Here is a 13,069-nt window from a genome sequence, read left to right on the forward strand (position 1 = left end):
AGCCGCGGGCTGGGCGGAGCTGGCGGCGCCGGGATTCTGCGTCATGACCTGGGCGGGGCGCGCCGCTGCTGACGCCATCTCCCCGGCACCTGCCAACATGGAAGGTGGCGACGGCGGACTAGCTCTGCCTGGCCGTCCGGCTCTGGGCTCCGGAGCGGCTGCAGCGACTGTCCGGGAGCTCTTGCAGGACGGTAAGGAGTCGGGGTCTGGCCGGTCCATGGGGTTGGGGGATTGTCCTGCTCCGCACCTGGGCCCAAGTGGTGGACTCAACCCTAAGCTTTGCAGAAAGTTTTCGTGTCTCGGCGTGACCACTCCCCTCCGCCCGGCCCCGTGGCGTCTGGGTGCTGGCCTAGCCAACCTGTTTCTCCAGGGACTTGCTGTCCCCTTCCCTTCCGGGTGTCCTGGGGACACCTGATTTCTGGAGGCTCCTCATTTCAACTCTGCCCTCCACGCTCCTGGGCCTTCGCTAATGTCCCGAGTTCCCGCCCCCGTTGACCCACTGCTACCGCAGTTCTTGACCAAAGGGTGAAGCGTTTGATTCCATGAGAAGTGTAAGACCTAGAGCAGATTACAAGCGCTTGATGAAGGGGGTCTCATTTGTAGGTAGAGTTGGAAACATCCCCCTGTTAATAAATTTTTGGACTGCACAGGTGGCCCCACTTACAAGCTCGCTTTTTTTTTTTTTTACAAGTCGTTTATCCACAGCCATACGTGGGGGAGGGTTCGGAGCATTCATTCAGGCTGGGATTAACTATATGTATTGAATATAGCAATCAAGTTTATTGATAGTTTTGGATAGAAGTTTCTAGAAATAAGATAAGTTAGACGTAGTACATTTGAGAAACACATAAAATTGTATTAATGAAGTTAACATGCCTCAAACCTCTTTTCTTTCAGAATAAAGTTCAAATTTCTAAGATCCTTCTCATCTGTTCTTAATTTTCTTCCTTAATCTCCATCACGTTCAACCTTGTATTAAAATAATTAGTGTACTTAATCTTTTCTACTTCATTGTAAAACCCCTTTTTATATTCTGCAGAATTAATAACAGTACCTTGCCTACAGTAGGTGCAGAGTAAGTGGTTTTTAAAAATTGAACATCACAGTAAAGAAGCATACGCACACATATGTAGACCAAAATAGGTTATAAACGAATGAAATAAAGTTCTAAAGTACTGTTTGTTTTCTGTGTTGTATGTTTTATTATTGCCCTTAATTCCTTGCTTTCTGATTATAATTTACATACTTTTGTCAAAAGTTACTATTGATGTTTTCTGAACTAGATCATATTCTCTAGGTTAGGATCTCTGGCTAATGTATCTTTGTACCTTAATTTAAATTCAGGTTAACCAAGTTTTGAGCTCCTGATATATACGCAATTCCCACCCTCAAGTAGCTCACCATTTTGGTAGGAGAAATAGTCCTGTAGAGTTATAAAGGTAGGCACCGTAATATAGTGTTGTAAGGGTAGCAGTAGAATTGTATACGAAGTAAAACATTAATACGAAAGAGGATGATAACTGGGAGTGGTTTAAGGGAGCGTCAGGAAAGGCTTTCTAGGTGGAGTTGGTTTTGAGGTGTAAATAGGACTCTCCCAGGTGAAGTGGAGGAAACAGTACATGCCGCGCATGGGTATTTATTTCAGTTGGATGCATTCCAGGAATTGTAATCAGTTTTTGGCGGGTAAACAGTCCCCAATTCTGCTGTCTGTATTTTCCTATTTGGTTCTCTTTCCCATCTTCCACAATAATTATTTCAATCTACTCTTTTCAAACCACTCCCTTCAAGCTCAACAAATGGTTTTCAAGTTCCCTAAAAAAAAAAAAAAAAAAAAGAATCTATTAGATATGCGCTGCTTCCATTTCTTGCGGTTAAACCTATAAACTAAGCCTGAACCTGCAGTCATCCTTTCTTCCTTCTTTTCTGTTGTATTTTCAATTATAAAAGAAGTGAAGTCTCCATTCCTTCCTAAGGACAGTCCCTCCCCTTGGTGCTCTGGATTTTCTTCCTGTCTCCTCAAGGACCCAGTTACCCTCATTCAATGCCATTGAAATCGCTTTGCCAAGGTCTCCAGTGACTTTCTTGTGGATAAATCAAATGGACACTGTTTTGGTCCTTATCTTACTTGAACTTATGAAGGGTTTGAATCTTTTCTCGAAATACTTGCCTCCATGTGCCTTGTTCCATTTTTTTTTAAAATTTCCTAATTCTCTAAATGTTCTTTTTCAGCTTTCTTTAGATGCTTGTCGTCTTCATTTCGCCCCTAATTCAGTGGTTCACTCCACTCTTCCCTCCCACAACATTCCTAAGGAATTAAACATTTCCATCAGTAACAGTGATCCACTGTGTCAGGGGTCTGCCAGTGATAGAGGATAGGATTGATAGAGTTGGTCAGCAGATGCGTAGTTTGAAATTTTGCGAGGTGTTTCTGATGTGCCTCCTATAGGCATGAGAAAGCTAAAAGAGAAGCATGAAGGACAGTCTGTCTTCAGATGCCAAATCCAATGGCCAGTATTCAGCCTTCATTGTGTTTGATCTTTATAAGATCTTCGACACTACTGACTTTCTTTAAGCTGTCCCTTTTGGTTTTTTGCCATTCTCTCCTGTTTTTCTTTCTCTCTGAACGCTTAATTTCTTTGATTGCTTTCATTTCTTCTATCTACCCCCAAATTTTGGTGTTTTCCTGCTTCTGAACTCTGTCGTTCCCATTTTCCTTTTTTTGTGCATTCTAAAATGTCTTCTTAAATCATCTGGTCTTTTTTTCATAGTTTGAAAATTAATATCTATACAAATATACACATATGGCCCTTACCTCTCTTCTGAGCTATAGAACCACTCTCTACTGGACACTTCTGTCTTGACAGTGAACAAGCACTACTAATTCTACATATAAAAATCTGCATATGAACAAATAGTGTAGGTTCTGCACATGAAAAAGTGAAATGAATTTTTTTTTTAACCCCTCTCCTCTAACCTTTTCCTCTGGTAGTCTCTGTTACCATTAATTGTATTAATTATTAATTGTGTGTGGTAAGTTAGATGTGTGCTTGTTCCCACGTAGGTTAGATGTGTGCTTGTTCTCATGTAGGTTATCAGTTCCTTGGAGGCAGGGGTACATTCATCTTCATTTTTATACAAAGATTCCTGGTGGACTACTTCATGCAAAACTGAATTCCCTATGTCAGTTAATCAAGAAACTTGGGAATCATCCTTTAATTCTTGGTCTACCTAATCACCCATCTTTCAGCTTGTCTCTTTAAGTCCTGTACATTATAGTGTCTGAATATTTGTCAAATTTGTCACTTCCTTGACAGTCTTACTGCTACTATCTTAGTCTTCATCCTGTCACTTGGGCTGTTAACATAGCACCTTACTGGCCTCTGTGGCTCTATTCCATGGGTGTGTTGGTAAATTAGCATCCTGGGAAAATAGAAGCCCTGATTTTGTAGTGTATGCTAATTTTCATGGTGTAAATACCCTTACCATGGTCAATTTTAAGATACCTACATGTGATGTTAACTGTCTCACACAATTCCTGAGAGATTAACAGTTGGCTGTCAGGAGCCAATCCGAGCCAGCCCCAGCACACCACCGCGTGGCTAATCCCTTTTCAATCATCCTCCATACAGCTGCCAGAAGCTGTTCTACAACACAAGGCTAACAGAGCTCTTTCTTGGCTTTAAAACCTTAAATGGGAAATAGTCTGAACATTTTGGATATTTTACCAGCCTCTTTTCAAACCACACCCCAACCTTCCTTTGGAACCTCAAATCCTATGATTCTTTACCCTTTCTGCCCAACACACACTGTGATCTAGACATACTTAAGTCAGTATTATCCTTATTCCTCAAAATATGCCATTACATTTGCTGCCTCTAAACCTTCCCTCTTGGAATAGCCTTCTCCATTTGTCTGCCTGACAGGATCCTTAATTCTGAGAACTACTTGGCAAACTCGAAGGAAATGGGCTTCTAAGAATTAAGGCCAAAGTAGCAGTTTCCTTCTTTCACTCCACTACACTTTGAGAGTAGTCAAGAATGAGTCTTTGCTTTTAGCAGAATGATACTTGCAGCTGATACACAGATTAATTCATGCATTCAACCAGTATTGAACATCTGCCATGTGTCAGGCATTGTTCAGGCTCTATGGGTGTGGTAGTACACAAAACAAAGAACTTGCCCTCATGGAGTATACATTATAGTGGGTATAGACAATTGAAGTTTTCTTATAAGTACTCTATTTTATAGCTTGTTAGTTTCATAATCTCTGTCAAGGCAGTCTTACGTATATCTGCCATATGGCTAGGAGATAATTGTTTATACCTACATTGACTTCACTTCTGTGTATCTATTTTTCATTCATAATTCTCTCCACTTTCGTTCCACCCACAAATTTGTGGATTTCTGTACAGAAAGATATCTTCTTAACATCTAGCATCACTTCTTGTTTTAAAATTTTTATTTATTTAATTTTTGGCTGTGCCACGTGGCATGCAGGATCTTAGTTCCCTGAGCAGGGATCGAACCCGTGCCCCCTGCGATGGAGGCACAGATTCTTAACCACTGGACTTCCAGGGAAGTCCCTTTTTTTTCTTTCTCTTAGGGGTCTACTTTAAACATGGTTTCTCTTTCCATTTACTTATTTCACCCATAAATCCAAAATTTCAGTAATACCTGTAAGTTTGCATTTGCCTACTTCTATTAAAATTTCAGATTCACTTTATTATAACAGTATTTGTGCATCAGTCTGGAGATGCTGGAGACCATAATTATCAAATACAGTCAGTTTTCCTATTGTCATTGTCAGTGACCTTGTTTTCTTGTGTTAAAAGCTGTGGTTAGTAGTTGTTTTTTTTTTTTTTTTTCAATCTTTTGCTCAATATTTTCCTTTTGACTCACCGATTAAAAACTAGTTTTTAGGAATATGCATAGTAGTCCAGAGCGTGGGATCTGCAGCTACACTGCCTGGGTTCAAACAGTGAGGTTGCACAAGTTGCATGTCCTGTCTGTGCCTGTCTCTTCACCTGTGAAACGGGGAGAATGATAGTTCCAACAGGGTTGTGTGAACATTGAATGAGTTAGTATGTATAAAGTGCTTATATCAGTACCTGACGCGTAGTAAGTTCTTAGTGAATTTTACCAGTCTCTACTGCTGTTGCTACCGCCTCTTCCTTCTCATTTACAACAGAAAGCCTTTTCAGTACTTTCTGGTGTATAGAAAGACCTCAAAATATGTTAACTATGATTATAATTGTTCTGTTGTTTAATATCTGTGGTTTGGTGCAGTGTAATTAATAAGGATTTTTTCTTATTTTTTTTCCCAGAGTGTTATAGTGATTTTTTAAATGAAGACTTTGATGTAAAGACTTATACTTCTCAATCTATTCATCAAGCTGTAATTGCTGAACAACTAGCAAAACTTGCCCAAGGAATCAGTCAGTTGGATAAAGAACTGCACTTACAGGTAATTCCAATTTTCTGGATCATACAATTTATTCAACCCAGAGTGATAATATATCATTTTTATAATCCTTTTATTATTTAATCTAAATGTGTATTTACATGAACAAATGTATATTTTTCCAAGTATATCTTTGAAAAGTTTTCTGTAAACTACTTTTTGTTATTTGAAAAATGGATATACCCATCTCTCCAAAACCTTTTATTCATACTTTGTTTTCATCATCTTAACTGATATGGAGAGAATATAGGTAGGCAAAAAATAGGATGTCTTTGATAAAGATAATAGAAAATGGAATTTTGGAAGCAGAACAGTGTGAATAAGAAAAACTGGGATGTTCCTATCAGCAGTTCACACTTTATGAGCACAAAATGTAACATTTGATGAAATTACAGGAAGTTGATAAATTTGTGGTGGATAGAGCACGATGAGGGGAGTTAGGAGATAGGTCCGAATCTCAGTTGTGCTGTTACCTTTCATACCATGTAATGCCTTTGAGTCTTGCTTTTTTTTTAAAAAAAGGAGAAAAACCTATGGAATGGGTTGGAGTGAATAAGGGGGAAGAGGAGATTGTAGTAGAAAATCTTGAAGGTTCCTTCCTCTTCTACAATTCTGTGATTTTTATAGGATGGTTTTATGGTGTACTTCCTAGTGTTGCCTTTCTTTCTGAGTAGGCACTTAAATATTTAAATGAATGAACAAATTGCATGAATAAATGAACTATTTTCCAGGAAACCTAGATCTGGTATAACGAGACATGTTCCCTTAAGTTTTTCGTGTCTTACTTTATCAATTAAAAGAGCAGTTTGGGGCTTCCCTGGTTTCGCAGTGGTTAAGAGTCCGCCTGCAAATGCAGGGGACACGGGTTCGAGCCCTCGTCCGGGAAGATCCCACATGCTGTGGAGCAACTAAGCCTGTGTGCCACAACTACTGAGCCTGCACTCTAGAGTCCATGAGCCACAACTACTGAGCCCACGTGCCACAACTACTGAAGCCTGCGCGCCTAGAGCCTGGGCTTCGCAACAACAGAAGCCTGCACACTGCAACGAAGAGTAGCCCCCGCTTTTCGGAACTAGAGAAAGCCTGTGCACAGCAATGAAGACCCAACGCAGCCAAAAATAAAATTAATAAAAAATAAATAAATTTATTAAAAAAAATAGAAGTATATATTATAGACAGTTCTTTAAAAAAAAAAAGAGCAGCTTGGTTCGGACTGGGATGACTTTTAAGGTCAGTTAAAATTCTGATTATATGATTAGAGATCAATACTTATTGAGGAACATTTATAGGACAGTTTTAATTGTCAGGCTTTGCTTTAGGCTGTGCGGATAGAAAAATGAAAACGTTTCCTGGCTCTCCAAGGATTCACAGACCAGTGGCAGATACAGGCAGAAATAATGACAGGCAAGTGATGCCTGTTTTAAATAGAATAGTACAAACTGTCTATGGGAGCAGGGGAAAATGCACTTAATTCTGCCTAGGTTTCTCAGGGGGTAGCTTTTTGCAGGAGCCACCTGAAATTCTTTCTGCCTTTTTGTGGTTGGCATTTTCCTTATTCTTTGCATATAGTACCTTCTCTGAAGGAATCAATAAAAACTTAAAATCTATTTAACATCTCCTAGAGGGGGCAAGTTATACTTACAGTGGTTCTGGATGTAGGGTGGAGGAAGTCTCTGATTCCTGGTATGAGATCTGAACCTGCTACAGTTGTTTTTCTGCAGAAGCAAAATTGGGATAATGCTAACCAAACCAGTAAATAAAATATAATAAAAATAATTTAAAATATCATTGAGATGATTAAAATTACAAAAGATGTACCGAAGTATGTATTAGTCAGGGTTTTAGTGCAGGAAGCAGAAACTGCTCTAGGTATTTAAAGCGGGAAGATATTTAATACAGAGGATTGGATGGGTAGCTAATGGAATGAGTTGAAGGATCTACCACAGATGCAACACAGAGACCTGGAAGCTCCTGCTGTTACCTCCCATGCCATTGCTAAAGTTCAGCTTCTGGATGCTTGGTAACTGAACTCTGGAATGATCTATAGGGCTATCTCAACTGTCTCTAAATCCTCAGGTCTCAGGACTTTTCTTACCAGCTGAAACAGTAATGGGAAGATAGTTTTCCTCTTTCTTCTGTCTTCTGAATCTCTTGGAAATTCATCCAGTTGACCAGAGGGGAGTCTATGAAATTGTAGTTTTAGGCTTTTCAGCCTTTCCAGAGTATCACAAGGGACAAAGAATAGAGAATTAGAAAAATATTCATCTTGTTAGGATGGACACATTAATGACCATATCAGTGGACTGGGGAGAACTCAGATGTCTTCTGGATAAGAGACATAGGAGACCAAAAGTAGCACTTATTTTAGATATATGATAGAGGAACTTGCTAGAATGGCAAGTGACATGTGAAACAGGGCAAAGTAGAGGATTTAGGCATTCCATTGAATGAATCTTTGCTGATTAGGAGCTTCAGTTTACAGACTAGACATGAAACTTCTTATTCATTGTAATAAAGCGTACAAAATAATAAGGATTTCTGCATTGTTCTAAAGATTTGCTTGATTTCTTGGTGTTTCTAGGACTCTCTTGCATGTAGCCTTTAACTCAACTTTTATGGGTTTTTTTTTTTTTGATATGACTATTCACACTGCCCTAATTTTCTTAAAAATACCAGTCTTCTGCAAGGAAGAGGATTTGCTGTGACATTAGGAAGCTGGAAGCAGAGAGATGTTTAGGGAGGTGCTGACTCTGCTTTATCTTTCCAAATTAGAATGTGGTCTTGATGCTGAATTAAATGCAAGAACTAAAAGAACCTGATGTTTGAAAACACTCTTTAAAAGGGAAGCATGTATTAATTAGCGTGGCAAAAATTAGCTGTTTTTTGTTTTTCAGTTTGGGCACAACTCCTTCTGCACATCCCCCTAGGAAACCACCGGGCTAATGAAAAGACGTCTTTGGCTGTGTGTTGAGCTATAGCGTGTTTGTGTTCCCACCAGTAATTCAGCTCAAACACACCTTTATAACCTGTATTTTTTGTATTAGCATTTTCCCACTTTCCATAAAGAGAGAGACCTTCAATTCTACTTTGTGGTTACAAATTATAATACTTAATACTTGCAGTGCTGATTATTCATTCTTGATTTTCAGGTCGTTGCAAGACATGAAGATTTACTGGCACAAGCAACTGGGATTGAGTCTTTGGAAGGTATATTTCCATTAACTATTATACATTATACAGAGCTAACCCAGGGCTTGGAAACTTCTCCTGTGAAGGGTCAGAAAGTAAATATTTTAGACTTTGAAGGTCATACCGTCTCTGTTGCAACTACTAAACTCTGCTGTTACAGGGTGAAAGCAGCCAGGTAATATGGAAACGAATGTGTGTGGCTGTGTTCCAACAAAACTTTAATAAAACTTTGCTGATCCCTGAGCTAAACTCTCCGGGTTTAAATCCTTGCTTTCCCACCTACTAGAAGTGTGACTTTGGACAACTTACTTAACCTTTCTGTGCCTCAGTTTTATCTATAAAGGAGGAGTATTAATACGTACTAATATGTTATTTAGAGGATTAAATGAGTTAACACAATGCCTGGGACAATTCCTGGCACATATTTAGTGCTTTTGTAACTGTTAGTTAATTAAAACAAATAAGCAGGGGAATTCCAGTGGTTACAGTGGTTAGGACTCTGCACTTTCACTGCTACGGGCACGGGTTCAATCCCTGGTTGGGGAACTAGGATCCAGCAAGCCGCGTGGCGTGGCCAAAAAAAAAACAGAAACAAAAACAAAATCAACTCCACCAAAGTAGTGGAAATAGGCTTGAATTCTTTCCTTACGTTTGGCTTTCTTTGAAATGCTTTTCAAGAATGAAAGTATAGTAGAATAATAATACATTGGATTTTTATTATGAACTCTCTTATTTTTGTTTGACATCTTTTATGAATTTTTCATTCTCTCTTTATTAAATTAAATTACATCTCATAAATATGAAATGTTAATATTGTATTTTCCATTATCACTTGTGATTACTGTTAATCATTGCACATCAAAAGAAAGCCAAGTGATTCTTCCCTATGTTGATGAAATTCTTAAGGAAGAAGGATATTGCTTTCTGTGATGCAATATTCTTTAATGCTTCCTCTAGTATTTCCTATGTGCACTCAAAGATGTTATTTTCAGCATGTGCACTGTTTCTAAGGCATCCTGATAAAGAACATAGTATTTTGGAAATAACAGTTTGTTATTTGAATATTTAGGATAGATATCAGACTATGTTCGTGGGAAAATTAAGAGGCTCTCGGTACTGACTTACTACGGAAAATTAATTTTCTTTCTCTCATATTTTTGTATGTTTCTGGAAGCAAGTAAATAATACCTTGTTTTTAATGGTAATTTTTGTAAACAAATGAGTAAAGGTTTTTTTCCTTTATAGAAACCCATAGGGATGTCACGGTAGTACGTTGATTTTGAGTGTATATAGTTGTAGGTGAATCATCACAACAGAAATACTTCTCATTGTGGTTTTCTTTCTCTTTTTTTTTTAAATTGGCCACACCACATGGCTTGCAGGATCTTAGTTCCCCAACCAGGGATTGAACCTGGGCCACGACAGTGAAAGTGCCGAGTCCTAACCACTGGACCACCAGGGAGTTCCCTATATGTGTTTAGTTCTATAGTGTGCTGATTTTCCCCAGAGTGCTTTTCAGTGATTAAAATATTTTAAATATGCTGTTAGACTGAGTTAGAATGACTATCCATTGAGTGACTGTGTACAGTACAAAGGCTGACTTTTCTGAATTCCTATGATAATCTAAGAATATTCTCCAGATTATTTGAACATAAGTCAAAGTATGAATCAGTTAGTATTCATTTTAGCATGATGTGTATTTCTAATCATTTATTAAACTTTTTGAGATGTGTGTTATGTATTTGAAAATGAGTATTATCCCAACTTCTACTTCATCTGCTTTTTCTCCTATATATTTAAAATTTTGGCCATGTAATTCATTTGGAGATATATTTATTTAGCCTATTTTATTAAAATTTACTCTCTCTTCATTTTTTGTTTATTTATGCATTTAAATTTTTTTTTTTTACATATTTATTTATTTATTTATTTTTAATTTTTTGGCTGCGCTTCACAGCATGTGGGATCTTAGTTCCCTGACCAGGGATCAAACCCGTGCCCCTTGTAGTGGAAGCACGGAGTCTTAACCGCTGGACCACCAGGGAAGCCCCATATGCATTTAAATTTTAATTGAGAATTTGTAACAGGCAGCTGTAACAGGCAGCTGTAACAGGCAGCTGTAACAGTATACAGAGTCCCTGTCCTTATGGAGTTTGGAGGTATATTTAATTAAGCCTATTTTATTAAAAAGAGATAGCCTAATTTCTTCATTTATTTGCTCTCTCAGTCAAATAGTAATTGAGAACTTGTTAGATACCAGGCACCTGTGAACAATAGAGTCACTATTCTCATGATATTTACGTTCTAGGTAGGGAATTAGACCAAAAAAAAAAAATGTGTAAGTGGGGAACTTCAAGTACTTTTAAGTCCTAAAAGAAAATAAAATAGATGATGAGGTAGAAGAATGGGAGTTTCTTACTAGCTAGGATGGGCAGGAGATGCTTCTTTGAGAAGATGACATTTGAACTGAGATCTGAATGATGAGAAAGAGCTACCACATGACTATCTGGGGAGGAGAGTGTGGTAAGCTGAGGGACCAATAAATGGAATTAGCGTGGCACGTTTGAAGGGCAGAAAGAAAAGGCTAGTATGACTAGAGTTTAGTGAATGAGGGAAAGAACTGTAGATGAGGTTCTTGGGAAGGAATTTTGATTTTCATTCTAAATGCAATGGTAAACAGTTGGAGGGTTTTAATTAGAGATGTTATGTGATTAATGCTCTAAAAAGTTTTCTCTGGTGGCTCTATAAGAAGGCAAGAGTAGAATCTGGGGTACCAACTTAGAAGCTATTAGATTAGTAGACATTGATGGTGCCTTGAATTAGTGGTGGATGTAAAGAGAGAGGAGTGAATGGGATAAAATGGGGGTAGAGCTGATAGGATTTGTTGATGGGAAATGAAAGGTCTGAGGGAAAAAAGTCACCAACAGTGATTCCTAAGATTTTAGTCTGAAAAATTGGATAGATGATGGTATGAGTAACTGAGATGCGTCACACTGGAGAGGATCATGGTGGGGCAGAAGTTATCTTGCGTGTCTTAAATTTGTCATAAGAAAGTTCAGGGCTAGAGATTTGTGTGTGTGTGTGTGTGTGTATAGGCATAAAGAAAATCTATATAGATGTATGTACATATGTGTGTATATAAAATCAGTATTTTATTGAACAGATAGTGTTTAAAACATTGGGTTTGAATGAAATCCCTAAGAGAGATTCTAGATGGAGAAGAGAAGGTGGCTGAGGATCAAATCTTGGAGTACTCCAGCATGTAGAGATCTAACAGAGAAGGAGTAGGAGCAACCAATGCCATCAGAGGGAACCCAGGAGGGTGATGACTTGGAAGCCTAGAGAAAAAAATGTTTTAGGGAGGGAGTGGTTCAACGTGTCATGAATTTCTGAGAGTTAAACAAGATCAAGACAGAACTGACAATAGAATTCGGCACCTTGGAGATTTCTGGTGACCTTGACAAGATCTGTTTTGGTGGCATATGTGTGAAAGGTGTTGCGAGTGGGTTGTGGAGAGAATAAGATGTGAGGAAGTGATGATAACAAGGAAAGCCAGTTCATTCTTGGAGGTTTAAGGTCAGTGAACCATAATACCGGCAGAAATCCTTGGGTCCAGAAAGGATTCTATTGGACTGAGCCATATTAAAACATATTTGTATGCAGATAGGAGTATTAGTTGATTCTTAAATTACTTCATCTAATATGACAACATTCTATACTTAAATTTATTTAGAATGCTATGTTTCAGAAGTACAGCTATGCCAGTTGAGTATAGAAACTGAGTTTTAAGGAATATAGTTCAAAATAATTAAATCTGTAATATTGGAAAGCCCATTTTTAGGCATATAAAAAAGTAAAATTTAAGATCTATCTTCCTGAAAATAATTTTACAATTTTATAAACAGTTCTTCATCATGTTATGTAAGTAGAGAGTAAAGGCAATAATGTACTTGCTGTCCATATTTATTATTTATCTAGCATTGGGGGTTAGAGAGAGTATAGCAGGAGGAGAGTACCTCATTTCCAGATTGTTCAGGGCCTTGTAGACCAAGCCGTGGACTTTAGTTTTAACATAGAGGGAAGGGGAGACTGGGAAAGGGTTTTAGCAGATGAGTGTTATAATTTGCACTTCCAAAGATCACTCAGGCTTTTTTTTTTTTTAAATATAATTTTTAAAATAAATTTCTTTATTTAGTTTTTGGCTGTGTTTGGTTTTCGTTGCTGGGCGTGGGCTTTCTCTAGTTGAGGCGAGCAGGGGCTACTCTTCATTGCGGTGCGCGGGCTTCTCATTGTGGTGGCTTCTCTTGTTGCGGAGCAGGGGCTCTAGGCGTGCGGGCTTCAGTAGTTGTGGCTCACGGGCTCAGTAGTTGCGGCTCGTGGGCTCTAGAGTGCAGGCTCAGTAGTTGTGGCGCATGGGCTT

The 13,069-nt window shown here is 38.4% G+C and overlaps 1 protein-coding gene across 1 annotated transcript in view; it reads left to right on the top strand.

The window, feature by feature from the left end:
- The first annotated feature begins 60 nt into the window (after window positions 1-60).
- The window catches only part of COG5 (component of oligomeric golgi complex 5), a 296,956-nt gene continuing 283,947 nt past the window's right edge, over window positions 61-13,069 (top strand). Inside the window, exons 1-3 of the mRNA XM_068550382.1 lie at window positions 61-191; window positions 5,324-5,463; window positions 8,610-8,667. Of these exons, the coding sequence (XP_068406483.1) occupies window positions 98-191; window positions 5,324-5,463; window positions 8,610-8,667 (292 nt within the window). The 5' untranslated portion in view covers window positions 61-97. The remainder of the gene's footprint in view (window positions 192-5,323; window positions 5,464-8,609; window positions 8,668-13,069) is intronic.

Source organism: Eschrichtius robustus, chromosome 8 (genome assembly GCF_028021215.1).
Source record: "Eschrichtius robustus isolate mEscRob2 chromosome 8, mEscRob2.pri, whole genome shotgun sequence".
Classification (NCBI taxonomy): domain Eukaryota; kingdom Metazoa; phylum Chordata; class Mammalia; order Artiodactyla; family Eschrichtiidae; genus Eschrichtius; species Eschrichtius robustus.